Genomic DNA, 23,982 nt, shown 5'->3' with positions numbered 1-23,982 from the left:
GCCACGCCTGGCATCAGAAAGGAGGGTGGGAGAGCAAAGTCACTCGTGTCCCCGACAACTCTGCCTCCAGCAATCTGGGAAACCTACTTTCTAATTCTTGAAATTATGAAGGGGCACACCCCTCCCTGGCGGAAATCCTGCCATGAACGCTTTATTAGAAACAGTGAAGAGCATCATAGCAACATAATATCTGACATTTCCTGATTGATTTGCCCTTGTATTTTGTTCCGTGACTTTAGGTTCACTAAATTCAAAAGGATCAAAACCCAGCTCCTATGTTAAAACTAAGCAGGGCAGGACTCAAGTCTACCTGACACCCTACAGAACACTCAAGGGATGGAAGAGACTTCTTTTTTCACGCAAACTCTCCACAACCCATAGAGGTCATCAATTCCTAGCAACCATTTTGCATTAATTAATACTCTGTTCTGTGGCCAGGAACAACTAGGTTTGACATTCCTACTTCAGGATAATGACCAGACTGACATTTCTCATGGCCGAAAGGCCAAGTGGTACTTAATAATATCAATCCAAGTTTCAAAGGGCACAGTTGATCCAGAGACAGTGCAGATTATGGCTATTTCTCTTAGCAGAGGAAAGTGTAACTCCTACGGCAGAGGTATTTGGGCTGTTTAATATCTACTGCGTATATCACAAACAGCTCTGATTCTTTTTTAATTTTTTACTTTCATTCTAAGAATAACAAGATTGAAGCATAAAGATAACACACAATCTGTTTCCTTCCTTTCCTAAAAAGGATTAAAGACAGAGACAGAGATAGAGGAAGAGAGGGTGGGGGAAAGAGTACAAGGGAGAAAAGAAGAAATAACCGGCTGCTTCAAATCACAAAATCTAAGATGGGCTGGCACTCTGGTGTGAGAGGTTAAGCACTGTCTGCAATGCCAGCAATCCACATGGGGAACCGAACTGTATCCCAACGGCTACACTTTTGATCCTGCTCTCTGCTAACGTGCCTAGGAAGGCAGTGGAAGATGACCCTGGAGGCCATGCATACAGGTGGGAGACCCAGAAGTTTTAGGCTCCTGGCTTTGGTCTGGCCGAGCCCCAGATATTGTAGCCATTGGGGAGTGAACCAGCAGATGGAAAAATCTCTCCCTTTCCTTGGATTCCACCTTTCAAATAAACACACCTTATTTTTTTTTTTTTTTTTTTTACAAAAGGAGAATTAGAAAAGAAAATCAAAGAGAGCAGAGTCTTACAGGTAGAGTGTATTTAAAACACATACAACTAATATTTTTAGTTCTTGGATGGTAAAGAATTACCAAGCTTTAGCTTGCCCTTTCCCAGAAAACAAAATCACAGGAACTGTAAGGGGAGCCAGTGTTGCACTGTAAGGGGAGCAGTGAGTTAAACTGCTGTTTGCTATACGCCCACATCGCACATTGCAGTGCAGATTAAAGAGTTCCTGCTGCTCTGCTTCTAATCTAGTTTCCTGCTAATGCGCCAGGAAAGCAGCAATGTGTGAGACCAGGATGGAGTCCTTGGCTCCTCGCCCCAGCCCCACCTATCGTGACTATTTGGGAAATGAACCAAAAGATGGAAGATCTCTCTTTCCCTCTTTGTCTCTACCCCCACGTCTGGCACATTTCTCTGTCATTCTGCCTTTTCAGTAAATAAGCACATCATTAAAACAAAAACTGTAGAGGGCCAGTGCCAAGGAATAGTAGCTTAAGCCTCCAATTGTGGCGCCAGTTCATGTCTAGGCTGCTCCACTTTCAATACAGCTCTCTGCTTACGGCCTGGGAAAGCCAAATTTCTTGAGCCGCTGCACCCATGTGGGAAACCCACCAGAAGTTCCGGGCTCTCATCTTTGATTAGTCCAGCTCTGGCTCTTGTGACCATTTAGGGAGTGAACCAGCAGATGGCAGATCTCTCTGTATGTCTCTCCTTCTCACTGTAACTCTGCCTTTCGAATCAAAGCAAATCTTTAAAAATGATTTCAATAAGCAACAAGGACTAGGATTTATTTTTATAAATTCAAGGCATCATTAGAAACTACAGTCAAACAAAAGCTCAAATACACTTAAAATGCTGTGCATGCACCAACACATAATTCATCAAAGTCAAAGGAGAACCTAAAAGGACAGACACCTGTTTTTCTACAAGTATTGTCCTGATTAAAAAAAAAATGGTGCCAATAACAGTTTAAAAGTAACTTTAGGATGTAATATAAAGATTCTTCCTGCGGTATTTCTTTAAGCTGTATATTTATATTTGACGGCTTTAAAACCATCACTTCACGACTGCAGAAAATACCTTAGCTTTGATTGTTGCGGAGCCAAGCAGTTCACAGAAATGTTTAGAGTGGGTAAATTGAAATAGATAAGATAAATCCCTCACAGCAAATTCCACCCCACTAACTATGTACATAGTACATGGTAGTGTGACTTTCCCCATGCAGAACATGCAACCCACTGAGGCCCCAAGCCTAAGAACGGAGCCCAGGCTGAGCCACCCAGCATGACCTGTATGGACCACAGGTATTCTAGCGACCCCCAAAACTTCTTTCCACTGATTGGTAGTCATGACCTTAAACTTGTCTACACTGAATTTAAACTGCACAGAGTTTAGTACTTCTACCCTTATCTTCCAAGGGCTAGATGGAAGTTATATATTTATGTCTTTTGGTCAAAGAAATCAAAGACCATAAGTAGAATTATTAACTACCAGGACCATGTCTAAACTGTGTGAATGTTTTGTGACTTCTTTATAGGCAGGTTAAACTTTATCCTTGTTCAGCTTTCTCTTTACCTTTGATGCCTTTGTCAAAAAGCCTAGACCCACTACTAAGGAACAGGGTGGAGAGTAAGGGTTTACTGTGAGCCCCGAATAAAATACTAAGTGTTTAAATCTTCTCATCTGTTGTTCTCTGGTAGGTGCTGTCCCCATTTCACCAACAAGCAGGCTCAGAGAAGTTAATTTACCCAACCATCTAAGTAAGTTCACCATATATTTGGTACTAACTAGAGCTTTGGTTTGCTCTGTTCCCAAAGCTCTCTCTTTTCATTGTTGCTTTTTAGCTCCTTATCTGCTGCACCTGCTAGTGGCTGCAAGCCTTTAGGATAGTTTTACAGTCCTCGTGATTCAGATCAAACACCAGAGCTTTATTATTTCATTAGAATAGCAATCCCAGGGGACTATCTACTCATTCAAATATAAATGTAACTGAAATTCAAAAAATTTAACTGGTATATTTCTCATTAATGCCAATAATTAAAAGCAGTCTTTATTCGGACCACATTCTTCCAATAGTAGTACAACTTAAAAACTTTCAGGAGAGTATTTTTTATTTTATTTGAAAGGCAGGAAGGCAAAGATACAGACATAAGAAAGAGATCTTCCATTTACTGATTCACTCTCCAAATGCCTGCTACAGCCAAGCTGAGCCAGGCCAAAGCCAGGAGCCCACAATTCATATGGGTTTTCCCAATGGGTGCTAGAGACCCAAGTACTTAAGCTACCATGGAAGCTTCCCAAGAAGTACAACAGCAGGCAGCTTCCTAAGTAGAGCTTCAGTCACAATCGGGCACTCCAATATTAGACGTGTGTGTGTCCCAAGCCACATCTGTATCATTCCAATTTTAGTATACATACTTCTGAAGTACACACCCAAGCACCATCTTACTGCTACATCAAATGCCTGCCTCACGACGTGGAGATACAATAGGACTGAGGTGCAGGCATCCCATGTGAGTACCAGTTCAGAGCCTCTGCTGCCTCTTCTGATCCAGCTCCCTGCCTAGGGCCCAGGACGGCAGCACAAAATGACCCATGTGGAAGACCCAGAACCCTGGAACCCATGTGGAAGACCCAGAAGAAGGACCTGGCTCCTGGCTTCTGAATGGGCCAGCTCTGGCCAATGCAGCCATTTGGGACTGAACCATCAGATCAAAGATCTCTCTCTCTGAATCTTTCAAATAAAAAAATAAATCTTTTTTTTTAATTTTAGGCATAATTCTTTGTAAATTTATGTCTGCTCCCCAAATGATACGCTCATAAGTTTCCTAAAAATAGGGATGGGATTATATTTTGCATTTCTTTTGCATATGCTGTAGCTCTTTCTATACTGCAATATACTCTAGTGATCTATGTATTTTTTGTTTATAAAGGAGAAAGAATATCAGTTAAGGAAAAGGTAACAGACTTCCTTTCCCTCCTCCACCCCATTAAATTTTATTTTAATGAGTCACAAAATTCCATGACAGATTTTCGCTCAAGTTGTTCCCATTAAAATGAACTTATTTTTAAAATTAATAACTTAAAGCTGCCATAGACACATAAAAATAGTTCATAAAACACACTCCTTTCTTTCTGAAGCTTTTATGATACACTGTTATCATCAACCAGTCTGACTATTAAACTTAAACGGTCAGTTGAGACAAACAGTTCTGTGACTGTTCTCCTATCCAGGATTATGACTCGCGAGACAGGTGTTGTGATAAAATATTCATTGAGCCTTGTGAGCTCCGTGGGGAGACTCGCTGACCTTGCCAGTTTTGTCCATTGCTTGCAGAGCAAATGTCTGTATCGGATCATGAATAACAAAGCAACCCAGAGGAAGAGTCAGAGAAGCTGTCAGCGCTCATAGGGCTGCCCAGAACCATTCCAAAGTTGGCAACATCACCAGAGTTCAATACAAAGCCATAAGCCAGCATCTTACCAGTGGGGCTATCAATCTCTGCCTTCAGCTCAGCACACTAAGAAGCAATGTGAGACGTGTGGCAGTCTGGGTCAGGGGCACAGCCAGCGCTGATATGCTCTGCATGATTCAGGATAATCACTTGAGCAGGGATGCTTGCTGCTTCCACGGATGGGTCAATGTTGCTTTTATGAACAACACTGCCGCAGGGAACAGATTTTAACAGAAAGGCTCTCAACAGTGAAGACCACATTGTCCTCAGCAAAAGTTTCCCTCAAAGCTTTGCAGTGCATCTCAACAGACTGACTAGAACAATAGTCATGAGCATGCCTGATTTGAAAAAACCAGTCTTCACTTAGCATGCAAGGAGAATTCCACACACTCTGTAGATACCCTGGAGGGGTAGGAACAAGGGCTTGTTTCAGTGGATGAATTGGCAGGAGGATGCAGAGCTCCAGGTAGGGTAATCACATTGGTATTGTTGTTTTTGCAGGTAACTTTTTGTTTTTTGAATCAAGACAATCTACACACAACCTCAGTGTGTTGTCACCATTGCAAATACACTGCCACAAATGCTATTTTGGTTTGCAGCCAATTGTCTTAAGGTAGGAGTTGACTTCCTTTGACATTTTTTCCATCTCTTCTGCCTGTAGGGTGGCTCCATGGAATTCATTTTGTTATCATCAAAGAATAAGTTCACATGCAATGCATACGAGAGAAGTACATGCTCATGGGCCTGCCCATTCTTGGAACAGTTTCAAATTCACCAACATAAACAGAAACAATCAGGATACCACAGTCAACCCGAGATGTGATTACCTACAATTATGGCTTTAAAAAGGTTAGCTTAGCACCCAGCACGATAGCATAGTGGTTAAAGTCCTTGCCTTGAACCTGTCGAGATCTCATATGGGCACCGGTTCTAATCTCAGCGGCCCTGCTTCCCATCTAGCTCCCTGCTTGTGGCGTGGGAAAAGCAATCAAGGATGGCCCAAAGCCTTGGGACCCTGCACCCGCATGGGAGTCCTGGAAGAGCTCCTGGCTTTGGATTGGCTCAGCTCCAGCCGTTGCGGCCACTTGGGGAGTGAACCATTGGACAGAAGATCTTCCTCTCTGTGTCTCCTCCTCTGTGTATATCCGTCTTTCCAATAAAAATAAATAAATCTTAAAAAAAAAGTAAGCTTAATTTTTCCTTTATTTAAAAGGCAGACACAGACAGAGAAATAGAGACCAAGATCTTCTATGTGTTGGCTTACTCCCCAGTGCCCACAACAGCTGAGGTTGGGCCAAACCAAATCCCGGAGCCTGGGACTCAGTCCAGGCCTTCCCACAGGTAGCAAGGAGCCAAGTACTTGAGTTATGACTCGCTATCTTCCAGGGTGTGCATTAGCAAGATGCTGCAATTCTGGCAGAACTCTAACTGCAAACTCAGGCACTCTGATTCAAGCTTTTGATAAAGCCTCTGCATTTTGGGATATCAGTGATAATCACAGAATACTTGCTGGTCTCAAACTTGCACGGGAGATGCCAACATGCCTATGCTCAGTTCTGAGTGCATCCAAGGCCCAGGCGTACTTAGGAACCCTTCACCATCTGCAGACTGCTTCTCAATGTTTTAGATGGTTCTTGTGTTGACTCCTCCACATTCAGAGAATAGATGGGCAGTAGTGTTGTCCAACGACAACAAAATTGATGGGAATCTTTTCCTTTCCTTTTTTTTTTTTATCTTTGACTTAGTGGTGGTTTTCATAACTGTGGTATGGTTTCAAACTCACTGCAGAAAACCACAGATTTCCTTAACACTACACAATGGACACAAATGTACACAGCTGCAAAGGTATTTCACAAGTATCAAACATTTTCCCATTTCTATCACTTCCTCAATTAAGTATCTTTCCTATTCCTCCATATTGCTCCAAAGTACCAATTTTATAATACTTGGCCTATGAAATATGTGCTAAATTAAAAATAATAACTTCAATGTAAAGATTTAAAATTACTTGCAACGGACTAACATTATTTTCCATTAGTAATAATAATAGCATGTCATGAATATCAAATGTAATATCAAATACCATGTGCAAGTTCTAAGGCTCTTTGAACAACTTCCTTAAACGAAGCAACATTCTTCTCCCAACAAGTGGACTGTGTGTCACACTTGTATGCCTTCAACAGGTACTGGAAGGCCTGAAGGAAGAGAAAAAACAACATTTAGAACTCGCATTTCAAGCTCTGTTTCCTGAAAGCCATATGGAACTTATTCCAACTTGAAAACACAGCATCTGTGTCACACAGCATTGTCTGTGGGTCTCATCAAAGAGAGGACAGAGATGCAGAGCCCCCCAGCAAAGGGCAGTCAGAGGAAATCACCAGATGGATCTGGACAGGGCACTTCCACGCAAGCAGGCAAAGAGAAACCTGGAGTAGAAGTACACAGATTCCCTAGCATTTATAGTCATCAGTTTAGGAGATTTGCTTAGAGAACAAGGCATGAGGGTGGTGAAAACTGTGGAATTTCTGGTGGATGTATGATCTCACAGAACTTTAAAATGACTCTTTCAAACCCTTGCAAAGTCTTAAGGGAGAAGTCACAAATCAGAGAATTCAAAGTACCCTTGATTTGATATATGCAGGGTTGCATAACTCAAGAAGGAACGGAGCCTCAGACGTGGGAGTGTGAGCAGGCATGCATGTGTTATGTGTTCTCTGGATGTAGAAGGCAATGCTAGAAGCCAGCTGTGTGGACTGAGGGAGGAGAGAACGGCTAAGAATCCCACAGATTAGCTGTACTGCAGCTAATTCCAAACCCATGCAAGAAGTACATTTGATTTGTTGTGAATGTTTCCAAACACAAAATAATTTTCCCAACTTTGGCAACTCTGGGGGCTCGTTAGGTTCTGAGAGACGAGCAGCACACTGGCACGTGTTGAGCAAGGGCAGGGCAACCTTGGTCGGGGACTCCGTGGCTAGCCTTTGAAAGCTCTTCTCCAAAAGCTTCACCCAGCTCCTTTTCCTTTTTGCCTTTAGGAGTTCCCACCTCAGATCGAAACACTTTTTCTGTCCTTGTATTTAATAGAAGCCCACAGAAGGGGATGCTGGGTAAGTAACAAGAGCCAGCTGCTTGCTGCAGGGAGTTCACACGGATGAAGGGACCCTTTTACAGGAAATACAGAACAACTATATACGGAAAATTTATCAAAAACAAAAAGACAAATGTTATAAGCATTAACCTTCCCACAACTGTAAACAACTTCTGGTAAAGACAGGGTGAGAAATGAACTTAAGCATATTAATTTTATCTTTCAGTCTTTTAAATTCTTCCACCCATCAGAGAAGCAGATTTGCTGCACATATACTCGGACCAATGCAACAGCCCGGTAGCTAAGCAAGATGACACTCACCTTTTCATTCTCATCAGGCTTCTCGCTCTGCCCATTTCCATACACTTGGGCATACAGCCTCCAGATTTCTCCATCATTTGTCACTCTTGATGTTACTCTGCCAAATAACTCCTGCAGCTTTCCTTTGAGGCTGGTTGCAACATCTCCACTTCGATCAGCCATCCCATCAATCACTGCCTTGACCAGAATTTTAAGGACCTTGAAAAATACACAGAAGAACGTGGTAAGCTAGAAAGCACCAGACAATGACAAAAACGGAGTTCCCATCACTGCCATCAACATCAATGACAATGGCAAGCCTGTAAGCATTTCACTATCACAGTTTTTTACTCTAAAAATAAAATATAAATCCAACCTTCCAACCTCCCTGAACCTCATATTGACTGCATTCTTTACCCCAGATACAGGAAAAAAAAATAATGTGGAAACAATAGTCTTACCCACTTTCCTGTAGCCCTTGACCATTTGTGCCCTAATTAACCATGTAAAGATTGTAAAAATAAAGTAAATTTTTAAAAAAGTGTGTGTGTGGGGGGTACAACCAGAAAGATGGAATAAAGTGATGGGCAAAAGGAGGGGCCAACATGCAGCATAATGTGTAAAGCTGCCATTTGCAATGCTGGCATTTCATATGGGTTCCACTTCAAGGCCACTGCCATTCTGGCTCCCTGTTAACACACCTGAGAGCTGCAGCAGACAGCCCAAGTACATGTCCAGCGGATAGAGGATCTTGCTTTCTGTCTCTCCTGGTCTTTATACATTTGATTTTCCAATAAAAATAAATAAACTTTTAAAACTTATTCTTTTTGTTTTGTTTTGTTTTGTTTTTTAAGATTTATTTATTTTCATTATAAAGTCAGATATACAGAGAGGAAGAGAGACAGAGAGGAAGATCTTCCGTCCGATGATTCACTTCCAAAGTGAGCGCAATGGCTGGTGCTGTGCTGATCCAAAGCCAGGAACCAGGAACCTCTTCCGGGTATCCCAAATGGGTATAGGATCTCAAGGCTTTGGGCCATCCTCGACTGCTTTCCAAGGCCACAAGCAAAGAGCTGTATGGTAAGTGGGGTTGCCAGGACACAAACTGGCACCCATATGGGATCCCAGTGTGTGCAAAAGGAGGACTTCAGCCACTAGGCTACCACTCCAGGCCCTAAAAAATAAATTTAACTAAAGAAGCAAAAGACTTCTACAATGAAAATTACCCAACACTGATGAAAGTAATCATCAGGACACACAAAAAATGGCAATATATTACTTGCTAATCATTTGGAAGAATCAAATTCATTAAATGTCTATACTACCTATAGCATTCTAAAGATTCAATGCAATCCCTATCAAACCACCAATGACATCCTTTATAGAATTAGGAAAAGCAATCCTAAAATTCATAAAGACACACAAAAGACCAGAATAGCTAAAGCAATCCTGAACAGGAAAAATCAGGCTGGAGACATTATAATAATTTATCAAAACCTATTATAAAGCCTTAATAAATGAAACAACATAGTACTGGCATGAAAACTAACGCACAGATCAGAATAAAGGGCTCAGAAGTTAATCCACATACATACAGCCAACCAATTTTTGACAAAAGTGCTCAGAAAATAGAGTGGAGTAAGGATAATCTTCTTAGTGAAAAGTTCCGGCAAAATATGATGTGTATATGTAGAAGAATGAAATTAGATCCATACCTCTCATCATATACAAAAATCAACTCAAGATGGATCAAAGACATACATTTAAGACCTAAGACTAAAGGTTGCTGGAAGGAAACGTAAAAAAAAACACTCCAAGACACTGGTGTAAAGGATGACTTCCTGAATAAGATCCCCAAAACACAGGTAACAAAGGTACAATCAAGCAAATTGTGACTGTATCAAACTACAGAGTGAAGACATCCAAAACAATCAGAAAATACATTTGCAAACCACCTGTTTGACCAAGAGTTAATACACCGAGTATATCAGCAACTTAAGAAAATTTAGCAACAACAAAAAAATAAATAACCCAGGACAAAAGATGTCAATAGACGGCTCTCAAAAGAAGAAATACATATGGCCAACAATTCTATGAAAAATATTCAACATCAATAGTCCTCAAGGAAATATGAATCAAAACCATTACAAAGGGGGAGTGGGCGGAGGCTGATATGGTGGTATTGCATGCTATTCCTCACCCTGTAGAACTAGCATCCCATATGGTTGCTGGTTCATGTCATAGCTGCTCCACTTCCAATTCAGCTCCCTGCTTATGGTCCTGGGAAGCATCAGAGAAAGGTCGAGTCCTTGGGCCCCTATATCCATGTGGAAGACCAGAAGAAGCTTCTGGCTTTGATTGGCTCAACTCCAGTCATTGTGGCCACTTTGGGAGCCAAGCAGTAGATGGAAGATCTCTTCACAAGGTATTTTCTTTCCCAATAGGTTCTTTTACATTAGAATGCTTTCTCTTTTATAAAATTATTTAGCATTATCACCTCTTTGCTGTTTTGAAGGAGTCAGAACCAGAAAGATCTTTTTGCAGTTCATTTATTTTAATTAGAAAATTTCACCAAGATATATAACTAATACTTAACCAAACAGAAAACAAAACCCCACAGGTCCATCAGAAATACACAAGGTCCACTAATATTAGAGTGGATTTCTCATCACTTTACTACATGTAAGTTTTATTCTTAAACATCATACAATGTGAATGATTTTCTTGTTTTTTTTTAATTTAATAGGATGTGACAGTTTGATTTCGTGAAAGTTTAACACTTTGAAAATGTTCCATTGGATTGACAGACTAAACCCTATTTAGCAGTCCCCTTGCATTTAGCCATGTAGGCTGGCTAGGCCCCCTGCCCTGCGTGCCAATGGTGATGTCAACTATCACTCAGGGAAATTGGTTTGGGAAGTAGCTGTGCCTGGTGCATGGAACAGAGCTTTCCTGAGGAGCCAAGCTGCTTGGTGGTGGTAGGAGGCAGCCATGGCAAATTACATCCAAGGGCGAGACCCCCTTTGGCTAAAACTCACCAGCAAGGGTACAAGTTAGGTTCTGGGCTTTCTAGCCCATTGCCACCAAGTATACTCTATCAGTCAAATAGCCAACAACCCCAGGAAAGCGTAAGCCAGCAGGGAAAAACAGAACACAGAAAAGACAACCATCTAACATAAGCCCATCGAATACTGCTTGTGTAAAAAAAAAGAGTTTTGCATGGGAGAACTTCGGTTTTCAAGATCTTTATCCTCGGGAAGACAGGGCAGAAAACCAAGGGAATGCCAAGATTCCCCTGGGTGCAGTACGCTGGGATATGAGGAAGAGAAACAGCTGGAGTGTTATCCCAGAGGAAGATGACAATGAGTCCACAGAAGGGAATAGGAAGAAACAGCTGGTGAATTGCAAAATTCTGGAAGCCAAGTGAAGAAAATGTTTCAAGGCAGGAGAGAGCAACAGGGTTAAACATCGCTGACAGGTTGAGGAGAGCTTACTGTTCCCCAGATGTAGCAACACAGACCTTGACAATGGCACTTGCAGGACACTGGTGGAGAGAAAGCCTAAACGCCAAGCGTTCCAGAGAAGAGGTGTGAAGACAGAGGGCAGACAAAATGGAGGGAAGCCTCTCTTGAGAAGCTAGCTATGACAAGCAGCAGAAACAGGCCATCTTCCACTGTACTCCCAGCTGCATCAGCAAGGGAGCTAGACCAGGAGCAGAGCAAACGGGACTTGGACCAGTGCTCACATGAGATGCCAGTGTTGCACATGGCAGCTTAACTTGCTGTGCTACAACACTGGCCCTTGGTGTGGGCTTTTGAAAGCTGCTACTGCTTGATTCTCGTTCCCAACACCACTGCCCCTTCATTCACAAACCCTCAATGCCTTGTTCTGCGGAGCACAGCGACCGGGACACAACTTAACGCATCTCTGTATTCTTGTCTGTTTGTCACAACGTTTTCTTTGCTGTTCTCCAAGAACTGTGTTGCCCTGGGATATTTTTTTTTTTTTTGCAGTCCATGAGTCCATGAGATTAATAAATAACTGCTGTCCTGAAAGTCTAAGTAACTCAAAGTCTATTCCGTTCTCACAAAGTAGGTTGTGATTGTTGCTGTTTCCACCTAATCCCTTTGTCCTGATAACATTGTTGCCTTCATCATGCTTCCATCAGCAGGCGTGCATGTGTGTGCGCATGCGTGCGTGTGTGCGTGTGTGTTGTGTGTGTGTGTGTGCGTGTGTGTGTGTGTGTGTGTGTGCATGTGTGTGTGTGACAGATATACTGCTGGTTTCTTTCCCTGCTTGATACTGAAACATGCTAATGAATGCTACTGTAGTTCAATGCTGCCAATTCACATGTATCTTACATGAATTTTTATTTTTGATAACTTTAAATAACTAATTTTTTGAAGTGCAGCTCTAACGTGCATTAAAGCTACTTATTGAGATTTAAAAAAAAAATAAGAAAAGCAGCAGAAAAGCAGGGGTGGTACCTGTGGCAGGGGGTGAGCTTTTAAGTAAGATTGAGCTATTTATTTTGGTAACTCCACAATCAAGACAATGATAAATGCATTCAGTAATATCTTACCGTAATATAATACAAGTTGTTAAGGTACATTTGAATCCATGGCGGTTATAATTTAAGATTCACTTGCATACGTATCTAAACACTAATCCTAACAATCTATTCTAAAAATGTTTTTTTAATCTAATGAGACTCTTGGATTCGGTCAACATAACACACATACATAGCACATGCATGTGTTTTTTCATGTATATCAGGTAGTATTTCGCTGCTCTGAAAGCTAACAGCACTCACAGTCCATCACGGCCTGGATTCCAGTCTTTTCTACCAATATTGCTTTTGCCTAAAAGCGTAAGTCTTTCTGAAAGCTTCTGTTAGATTTCTATCAACTGCCTTCCAATTCTTGTTTCTCTACACGCTTTGTAACATTAATCAATTTGAAAGGCAAAATTAGAGAGGGAGAGACAAAGTTTTTCTTTGTTTCCTGCTGCTTCCCTCTTCAGATGGCTCCAACGGCGAGGACTGGGCCAGGCTAAAGTCAGGAACCAGGCGCTTCTCCCAGCATTCCCACATGAGTGAAGGGGTATTAGTACTGGGACCATCCTCTACCTCTCTTCCCAAGCCACTAACGGAGTTGGATTGGAAGTGGAGTAGCCAGCAAACAAACTGGCACCCAAAGAGGATGCCAGCATCGTAGGCAGCTTTATCTGTAATGACACAATGCCAGGCATCTCCTTCTTAGCATCTCCATTTGTCCTAACATATTATTTGTGCTATCTGCTAGTGGAAGACTTCAATGTGATGGGATGAGCTCTCGCAGGCTGCCCTCTACAATCCTGGAGCGTGTCCAGGCAGTGTGTGCCGGATGCTTCTCCCACCTTGATGAGCACCACTAGTCTCACAGCTGCTGCTACAGGCTGCTTTCCCTGGGAGCTGGAAGATCTGGTAGGCTGATTAATGCCCCCCTGAAATTCACACCTACTTAGAACTTTAGAACACAACCATATTGGGAAACAAGTTCTTTGCAGATGCTATTAGTTAAGGTGAGTTAATATTGGACCAGGGGCCTTACGCGGGTTCTAGCAGCTAAAGTCCTCGCCTTGAAAGTGCAAGGATTCCATATGGGCGCTAGTTCTAATCCCGGCAGCTCCACTTCCCATCCAGCTCCCTGCTTGTGGCCTGGGAAAGCAGTCGAGGACGGCCCAAAGTCTTGAGACCCTGCACCGGCATGGGAGACGCAGAAGAAGCTCCTGGCTCCTGACTTTGGATCAACTCAGCTCCAGCCATTGAGGCTGTTTGGGGAGTGAATCAGAACGTAGGATCTTCCTCTCTGTCTCTCCTTCTCTCTGTACATCTGACTTAGCGGTGAAAATAAATCATTAAAAAAAAAACAAACTGGACCAGGATGAAGCCTACATCCAATGTACATTTGGTTTGCATAGAGGCACACACAAAGGAGGTGAATATAGATGCAGAGACTGCAGTGAGATGACCGCACGTCAAGGAACCCCAGCAGCCACTATACAAAGAAAGACACAAAGGAATCTTTCCTAGCCTCCTAGACTCCTTGCTTTCATTCTTCTGCCTTCCAGAACTGTAGACAGTGAACTGTTGTTTTAAGACATCAAGTTTGTGGTGATGTTATAGCCACCCCAGGAGACTAACAGAACAGTCTGAAGTGTAAACATCATTACGACATTTCAAACACTGAAACCAACTTTCCAGAGCACTTCTTTAGCTCCTAGTAACTGTTTTCCACTTTTAGTTTGGGAAGCAAGAAATAACTGCATCTCCCGGTCAGAGCCCTTTCCTACTGTGGACGGCGGCCTGCAGCCCCTCTGCCACAGGCCGCAAGTCATTCTTCCTCCAGGGGTTTTAATAACAAATTTCTTGATCTTTTCCTAAATGATGTACGGTTTTGTATCATGATAGAGTGTTTTGTCTATCTTATAAAAATATTTTTCATATATTCTTTACAAAGAAAGATTCATTTATATTTATTGGAAAGGCAGATTTAGAGAGAAGCAGAGACAGAGAGAAAGATCTTCCATCCACAATGGCCAGAGCTAAACCTATCTGAAGCCAGGAGCCAGGAGCTTCTTCTAGGTCTCCCAGATGGGTGCAGGGTCCCCAGGCTTTGGGCCAGTCGCCATTGCTTTCCCAGGCCACAAGCGGGAAGTTGGATGAGAAGAGGAGCAGCTGGGACATGAACCAGCACCCATGTGGGATGCCAGGGCCCGAAGGCAGATTAGCCAATGGGGCTACTGTGCTGGCCCCTATACAGTCTTTTATAAATAGTTCAAATTTGTGATGATGATGATGATAACAGCAGCTACACTTAGTAGTACTTGTGTGTCCTGACTCAATCCTCACAATACTCTAATTATTAATTTAATTTCCACAATAATCATGCAAGTTGCCTTCATTATATGGAACTGGGGCACACACGATATATACATAATTTCCCAAGGGCATCAGACAGTGACTCAGCGAAGTGGGATGCACATCCAAGCTAACTCCAGGGTCCATTCTCATACCTACAACATAATCCTGCTACTTAAGGAATTTCAATTTGAATTTTTGACCTCCATATGAATTTATTTTGGTTTAAGGCTTGGCAAACTATTTTAACACATAATGGAATATCCTATTTTTACCACAACAGATTTAAAATGCCATTGTCCTGATGTACTAAATTCTCAAACGTACCAGAATCTGCTTCTGAATCCTCTATTCTATTCCATTTCATTCCTGTAGCAGATGTTAACTCTTTATATAATGAAGATATTATTAGTGTTTTATCTCTCCTATCTGTTGCAAATATTTTCTCACATATTTCTTTAATGAGGATATAAAAATTCCTTTTTTTTTTTTTTCTCAGAATCTCTGAGTTCTAGAAATCTGGTAAATTTCCACTTCTTTACTAATCTTTCTCTGGGATAAAAACATATTTAGCATATATTTCTTCCATTTGAATTCATTTATCATAAAAATATACATAAATATACCTACACATATGCTTAGCGAGATTTCTTTCTTCCAGTGGTTTTCACTGTAGTAAAATACACATAATCCACCACTGAATCCATTTTTTAGGGTATAATTGAAGGGTATTATATCTATTCATAATTTTGGGTCACCATCTCTACCACCTAGCGCCATAACTTTTCATCTTGTAAAATTAAAAGTTTATTCCACTAAAAAACAACTTCTTGCTTTACTTGCCTCTCAGTCTCACATACCATTCTAATTTTTGTTACCACGAGTCACCACTCTTGTGCATGTCGTATGAATGTCCCCATACAGTATTTGCCCTGTTTTCTTTCTTTCGTAAAGCCATCAGTATCATCCACACTGGAGCAGAGAACAAAGCTGCTCTCCCTGCAGCTGACTGACAGCCCCTGTCGGTACACGCGCCGTCGGGGTGACCATCCACCTGCAGATAAATCCTTGGCCAGCCGCATGCCTGAGCTGTGGTGAAGCACGTGGCCGGGAACGTTGCTGTACAAACAGCTCCTTCGGCTCTTGCTTTCTTCCTTCTTGTTTTTTTTCCCCCAGAGATAGAGGGAAGCCAGATCGCATACCCACAAGTGGAACTGTAATATTATAAGGCAGTTCTACATCCACTTTTCGGTGGAACCGTCACACTGTTTTCTACAGCAACTGCACAATTTCTGCTTCATGCCAACAGTGTACAAGGGTTCAAGCTTACCCATATTCTCTTGCCTGGTTTGTTATCTTCTCTTTTTGATAATTCTCAACTTAACACATAAAAGGTGGCATCTCACTGTAGTTTTGACTGGTATTTCCAGTGATGTTCAACATCTTTCTCGCGTGATTTTTGGATACCGTATGTGTTTTGTTTTTGTTTTTTAGAAATGTCATTTCCCAAGTTCTTTTCCTCGTGTTAAAGATAGGTGGTAGGGCCTGGCGCAGTAGCCTAGTGGCTAGGGTCCTCACCTGACACGCACAGGGATCCGATATGGCAGCTGGTTTGTATCCTGGCTGCTCCACTTCCCATCCAGCTCCCTGTTTGTGGCCTGGGAAAGCAGTCAAGGGCAGCCCAAAGCCTTGGCACCCTGCACCTGTGTAGCAGACCCAGAAGAAACTCCTGGCTCCTGGCTTCGGATCGGCTCAGCTCCAGCCAGTGCAGCACTTCGGGAGTGAACCAGAGGATGGAAAGTCATTCTCTCTGTCTCTCCTCTCTGTAAATCTGACTTTGTCTTTTTAAAAAAATTAGCGATAACCTTTGGTGAGTTTCAGTTCTCTGTATATGCTGGCTGTTAATGCTGTTTCAGAGCTGTGATTTGATTTGCTTATACGGCTGTCATTTTACAACTAGCAAACAATACTCACTGAGTTTATTCTGTATGGCTTTTATTGTGCTGAACAGTTTTCAATCAGCAAAAAAAAGTGTTCAATATGGTCAAAAAATTTTTGTATTCAAAATAGTGTTGAATTTGGTCAATTTTTTTTCTGCATCAATTGATCAATTGATGAGATACTCCTGAGGGTTTTTATGCGTCCATGAATGTGGTTATTTTTATGGATCAGTTTTTGGATGTTGAACCATCCCTGCATTCCAGGAAGAAAAACCCCTTGGTCATGCAGCTCGATCAGTTTGCTGGCGTCTTGGTGAGGATTTCCAAATGAATGTTTTTAAGTGTTTGTTCTATCATTTTCTGTGTACCTGGATAATGCCAGCCTCAGTAGGCTAGGGATGAGTCAGAAGTGTTCTTTCATATTCCAATTTTCGGGAAAGCTTGATAAAAATACTGTTAATAATCCTTTAAATATTTCACAGGAGTCATCAGTGAAGCCACTATATCAATAAGCTTCCTTCCGCAGGATTCCTTTCACGACGGATTCAATCTCCTTTCAACCTGTAGGCCTATTCAGAATTTGTGAATCTTGTGTTACCAAGTTTTGAGTTTCTAAGAACTCCCGTTTCTAGGTGATCTAATTTGCTGACACACATGGTTCATGGTGTTCTCATATAACTTTTACTACAGTCAGCAGGCATATCCCCATTTGCATGCTCAACTTGAATAATCTGAATCTTCTCTTGTTTTCTCAGTCCATCTAGCTAAGTTTGTCAATTCTGTTCATCTTTTCAAAGAAATAACTCTGCGTTCATTGAATTTTTTGTTTTCTCTATTTCATTGATCTCAGTATTCTAATATTTTTTTATTTCTTCCCTTCTGAATGTTAGGTTGTTCAAATGAAATTTTTATTATATTTCAATGAAGGCATCTGCAGTTATAAATTTCCTTCTCAGCACTGCTTTTGCCATGTCTCATAAGTTTTCCTATATTGTTTTCACTTCCATTCATCCCTAGGTGTTTTCTAATTTTCCTGTGATTTATTCTTGACACGCTGATTATTTAAGAGAATGCTGTTTAATTTCTGCAATTTTTCCAATTTTCCACTTTTATTTCTTCCTAGGGTAGCTTTGTGCAATACCTTTAAAAATCATACAGACTTGGTCTGTGGCTCAATATATTATCTGTCCTGGAAAATGTTCCATGTGTACTTAGGAAGTATGTATGTCTTCCTCAGATGGGTAGAATGCTCTGCATACCTCTGTCATAAGGTTTGAAAACATATAATATCTCTTCCTTTAATAATTTTGATGCATTAAACTCTAAAATATTTAGAAAATGTGAGATTCTAAACAAATTAAAATAATTTAGCTTTTAAACTAGTTTATTTTCAAAATATATCAGTTATACAGAGACCAGTAAGTGGACTTAAAAACTATTGTTACTATAATAACATATGCTGAGTATCTCTTCTTCAAATATTGGAGTTTTGTAGATTTGCATGGATTTCAGCACTCCTAATTTAGAACTCTGTAATCAAAAATGGTGGGTTTTAGAGCATTTCCGATTATGGATAGGAATGCTTCGTCTACACCAGATTGTATTACTGCCCATGTTTTCACTGTTGCTGAAATGTTTATTTTTTCGTGTAACTTCTGTTGTTCCTTGCAGGACTTAGACTTCCATGAGCATTTTTTGCAGAGCAGTTCCAATGGTAACGAACTCCCTTCATTTGTGTTCATTTGGATGGATCTTCATCTCTTCACATGCAAAGGACGGTTTTATTGGATACTGGACTCTTAACAGCGCTTTGGAGTCATCACCTCCACCGCACTGGGTCTTTTAAAGTGTATGACGTGATGCTCTTATTAAAGATCTTATAGAAGATGAACAAAGGATTAATCATCATAAATAACCCAGCATCTCCTACCCAAGATGACACCATGCTACCTAATACTGAACTTCTACCTCATTATCGTGAATTTATTTCTCATTTTCATCACAGACCATGCATACAGGATACACTAAGCAGAGATTAACGAAGTCAAAGGCATCTCAGATGGAGCAGTGATGATAATACTAATACTTAAGAATTTGCACAAAGAGCAAAACATTATTGTACTCTTTCCCTAACACTAAGCTTGAAGTTGCTGGTCAACCCAAGCAAAAGCTTGGCCTAAAGAACAAGGTGTTGGCCCTCTGATTCCTGGAGGTCTTCCTAGCAGGAAGGAATACGACTGCCTCAAGACCCATTACAAAAACTTCCAGGAGGCCTCAGGCCAGGAATTAAGCAATTTCCCTCCTCTCCAGCTTGGCTAACTCCCTGCTCCAGTTGGAGCTATTTGCTGGCTGTTTCCTTGTCCGATAACCTTGATCTTGGCTTTCCCAAACTCCAGTATCAGACACAGGCAGACAGTTCAGCATTTTCTTTTATCACTCCTTCAACAATAAGCACATATATACATACATTAAAAAAAATAACTTGCAGGTGTGGAAAAGTTTTTAGGTTAAATAAGGAAAACGTTGGCTTTACTATTTATTAGCCACAGGATGGGCTTTGTTAGTTTACCTTGCTGAGCTTGTAATGCTGCAGCAAAAAATAGACATAAAACCTAAATCACAAAGCTACATTTTACATGAAATAGATCCACTTTCTTCTTTGAGGTCAATCTCAGCCATCCTTTGTTCAAACCTTCAATGTGGTTGGCAACCTGCCCCACTACACAATACCATCCACCTCTGTTCCACAAAAAAAACAAAACAAAACAAAACAAAAAGCCTTGTAAACCCACATAAAGAACCACATCAATATATGAGAATATATATCTGATAATCTCTTTTATACGACATCCAAGAAAAATCATACCTGCAATAACAGAAATCAAAACAGTTGCCTAGGAGGGGTTGAAGTTTAATTATTTGGAAAAGGGCATAGGAAAACACTCTGTGATAATGAAAACGTCCATTACTATTCTGAGTGTTGAGTACATAAGAATATATAATAGCAAAAGTACATCAAACTAATGGTTAGGATTTGTGCATTATGTTTACATTAGACTTTTTTTTAAAGCCTCTGTCATATATAGTTCATAGACACATTAAAATTATTGGGAAATTCACTTTTAAAACAAGTTTTCCCAAAGATTTTAGGTCAAGACTCATTGAGAATAATTTGGCACACCTACATGTGATTTCTATCTTCAGTTCCTCCAAACTATATAAAACTGGTCAATGTACATATGCTCTCTAGGGTCTCATATTCATCAATTTTAAAATGAGGAATTTTAGCATACGTCTCAACTATTATATGCTCAATAAAAGATAACTCTAAGTAGGAATATAGCACTCCAAATACATTAATCTTCCCCTTTACTTCAGCATATAAACAGACAATGAAGTGTCAGTAATGCAATACTTGAATTCTTTTTCCAAAATGACTGCCAAGTTATCAAGAAGAAGGAATAAGGAATGAAAAGATGCAGTATTCAGTATGGCAATTTATTCAGGGAAAGAAACAAAGGCATATACTAAGATATTTGTAACACTGAACAGGCGCTAATTATACAGGAATAAGTTTCAGTACAGATCAAATAAAGCACATACAGTACAGACATGAATACAGACTATCATAAAAGCATGTTCCTGGAGTTTACCAATCTATATGCTAAACAAAATCAAGATACAGGGAGAAAGAAAGAACCTGTTACAGGTAGTTTATTCACTCACTTGTTATCACAAATATTTTACCAAAAAAAAAAGAGAGAGAGAATATTTTTAAGTTAATTATCCAATGTCAATATTAAAATGAGAATGAACTGACACAGTCACACATAAATGAGCACACACAACTAGAAAAACTTAAAGTGACATGTTCCACATCTATAAGCAGATAGGAGGAAAAAAGACAAGAAGAGACTTTTACAGCAAATTAAGACAGGATGGGGTCAGGCAGTGTCAAACGTTAGAATAACAAATTTTTGTGAAAGACAGCTGTTGCCCATATTTGTAAAGTAAAACTAAGTAAAATTTTTCTTACACAAGACAAAAAGATTGCAGGCAACTTCTCAATTGCTTGGCAGGACTGGCTGGGTGACAGAAAGCACAGAAACATGCCAGCAGCCAGATACGCTGGACGCCACCAGGAACCCCAGGATTTCCGGTCAGCCATGACTCCGCCATCTTACAGTGATTCTGTCCCACCTGTCAGAGGCTGAACAGTGTCATGGCGAGTCTTCAACACTTCTAAACACAGATGCTGGGGCCACCTTTGGAACGCAGCAAGTAAAGTTTCTGCAGCTCCATTTCTGATCCAGCAGAAAGCAGCCTGCAACCACATGGGAGACCCAGGGGAAGCTCCTGGCTCCTGACTTCAATCTGGCCCAGTCCTAACTACTATGGCCATTTGGAGAGTGAACCAGCAGATAGGTAGACTCACTCTCTCTTTCTTTCTACTTTCTTTCTTTCTCTCTCTCTCTCTCTCTCTCACACACACACACACACACACACACACACACACACCTTCTCTTTCTTTAATTTTGTTTTTCAAATACATACAAAGAAATCTGAAGGAAAAAAAAGCTTGCAGGTCTTTCACAAGGTAACTCTTTTCCATGCAAATCACCTGTCCATGGTTATTTCTGCATCCGAACACTGAAATTTTTCTTTATAAAGTACTGAAAATAACAATTTGACCTCAGTAAGTCACTAGGTATTTATTCATTATACCCTCAACTTCCTCAATAAATGCCCAATACAAAAAATAAGCCAACAGCCATAACAAGTGGCACCTTTCCGGTACTTCATGCTTCTCAAAGTGCTTGGTTTAGGAGCAATATTGTTCCCCTAACAAGACCTCTTCTGGAGGGAAGTTTCAAGAACATGAATGCCATCCTTGATGGTTTCTGAACATACTGAACTTTTAAAGTGAACTTTAAATTCACCAAAACATTCCTGTTAAGATGAAATCTAATTGTACTAAGGAATTTTTTTTAGAAGGTAAAAATTTAAATATATAAGCTTTTTTTCTCAATTTTAACTACTACTAAGTGTAAGGTGCTTTTCTTTTTTTCTTTTTTTATTAATTTTAATAATCTTAGTTGATTAGGGTACAAAGGGTCAAGGGCTACAGGGTGAAAGTGGGTAATGCCATTGTTTCCACACTAATATTATCATTTTTCCCTGTATCTGGGGTTAGGGGAGTGACAAAGGGAAAAGCCCCACCTAACCTCCCACCCATCCCCGATCCTGAACAGGAGGTGCACTCCGAGGGTCCTGCTCAAACAGTTTTGATAGTTCATCAGTTCTGGATTGCTGCCAATCTCACAGTTCCAATCGCAATGAAACCTATTCCACTGGCTGACAGTCTCTTGATGGTTAGGGTTCCAAGATCAGCAGTTCACTTGGAGGGATCTCCAAAGAAACTTCATCTGAGATGATCCCAGATCTGTTTCTTTTTATTTTTTAAAAATGTATTTTTATTATTTTTTTATTGGAAAGGCGGATATACAAAGAGGAGAGACAGAGAGGATGATCTTCCGTCCGATGATTCACTCCCCAAGTGAGCGCAACGGGCCGATGCTATGCTGATCCGAAGCCAGGAGCCTCTTCCGGGTCTCCCACGCGGTGCAGGGTCCCAAAGCTTTTGGCCGTCCTCGACTGCTTTCCCAGGCCACAGGCAGGGAGCTGGAAGTGAAGCGGGGCTGCTGGGATAGAACCGGCACCCATATGGGATCTCAGGCATGCAAGGCGAGGACCTTAACCACTGTGTCACCGCGCCGGGCCCTCAGATCTGCTTCTTGAGTGAGTTTGCTATGTATTAAGGAAACTTATTTTATAATTTGAAACTGAGATACAATTCCAAGGAGAAAAACATATTTTAACTTAAAAAATTGGTCTCCAGAAAAAAAAAAGCTGAAAAGTTTAAATGAGCATCAGAATACATACGTGGCTTTAGCTGAAAATAACCTATGACTGGGGGAGAGGGTATGAAAATGTATGAAAATGTATGAAGTATGTATGAAAAAACCAGTTAAAAGTTAAGTTGAAGCATTCAAGTTCTATGCATTTTGAGTTCTTTTTTCTTAGGAAAGTATTCTGAAAAATTTCTAACCAAATGTTGTTAATCATATTAGGGCATTGGACTTGGGATAAGACACCAAATCAGCAACTGAAAGCTCTATTTTAGGTCAACTAAGTACACTTAAGAGTATTTTTACCAGAGTTTTTCTGACTGCGATGTGCAATGAAGCATTCTGCCTCTTCTCTCCCCATGCATTTACAGTCAACTCAGCAGCAGCATCTAACTGTACACAAGCATATTTTTTTTTTTCCATTCAGAGAAGAATGAGACTCCTAACTGGGAGGTAGGAGGAGACTAAAAAATAAAAAGGAAGTTTATGGAAAATTCTCCCATATTTTTCAGCTATTGTACTTAGAAAAAACAGGAAGGGCCTGGTCTGAAATTGATTTTATTGTAGGTCACTACAATGAAATCAGTACAGGAACTGCTTCAATTCATCTTGTCTTTCTTTTGAATATATGCTTCTCAGGCATGACTTAGCAAGGAGACTTGGCACACGTGATGCAACTGAGTCAACTAAAACCAGCACTATCTTGATGCCTTCATAACTTTCTGTGACAGAGAAATAAGAATTTTGAAAACACATAAGAGAGAAGATACACGTGCATTCCGGAGGCAGACACATCTTACGGGAGCCAAATGTGTCCCTCACAGCTGTGCAGAGAATTAAATGAGCTAAACATTAACTCCTGCGAGTAAATGTTTCTGCTTGAAGTGACAGCTTTGATGGAGTGTCCAGAACCTGACTTTTAAAACAACCTGACTAATTATCTAGTTGGGTTCATAAGATCCATCTACAAATCCAGCACTAAAATTCTAAGACATGGTCCAAATAAGCTGAAATTTAGAATTACTAAGATACAGATACTGACCATTTAAATTTTATGAAGAGATTATTTGCAAGGCAGAGTTACAGGAAGAAGCAGAGAGAGGGAGAAGGAGAGGCAGGGAAGGAAGGAGAGGGAAGAAGAGAATTCTTTTATCCACAGTTCACCTCCCAAATGGCCTCAAAACTGGAGTTG

The 23,982-nt window shown here is 40.7% G+C and overlaps 1 protein-coding gene across 1 annotated transcript in view; it reads right to left on the bottom strand.

The window, feature by feature from the left end:
- The window catches only part of TTC27 (tetratricopeptide repeat domain 27), a 128,843-nt gene that overhangs the window by 5,025 nt on the left and 99,836 nt on the right, over positions 1–23,982 (bottom strand). Inside the window, exons 17-18 of the mRNA XM_040993048.1 lie at positions 8,062–8,259; positions 6,736–6,847 (exon numbers count right to left, since the gene is read on the bottom strand). Coding sequence (XP_040848982.1) covers positions 6,736–6,847; positions 8,062–8,259 — 310 coding nt within the window. The remainder of the gene's footprint in view (positions 1–6,735; positions 6,848–8,061; positions 8,260–23,982) is intronic.

Source organism: Ochotona curzoniae, unplaced genomic scaffold, assembly GCF_017591425.1.
Source record: "Ochotona curzoniae isolate NIBS_2020 unplaced genomic scaffold, NIBS_Ocur_1.0 contig_883, whole genome shotgun sequence".
NCBI classification, from domain to species: domain Eukaryota; kingdom Metazoa; phylum Chordata; class Mammalia; order Lagomorpha; family Ochotonidae; genus Ochotona; species Ochotona curzoniae.
Note: the sequence above shows the minus strand (reverse complement) of the source record. Positions and strands in the feature narration are given on the sequence as shown.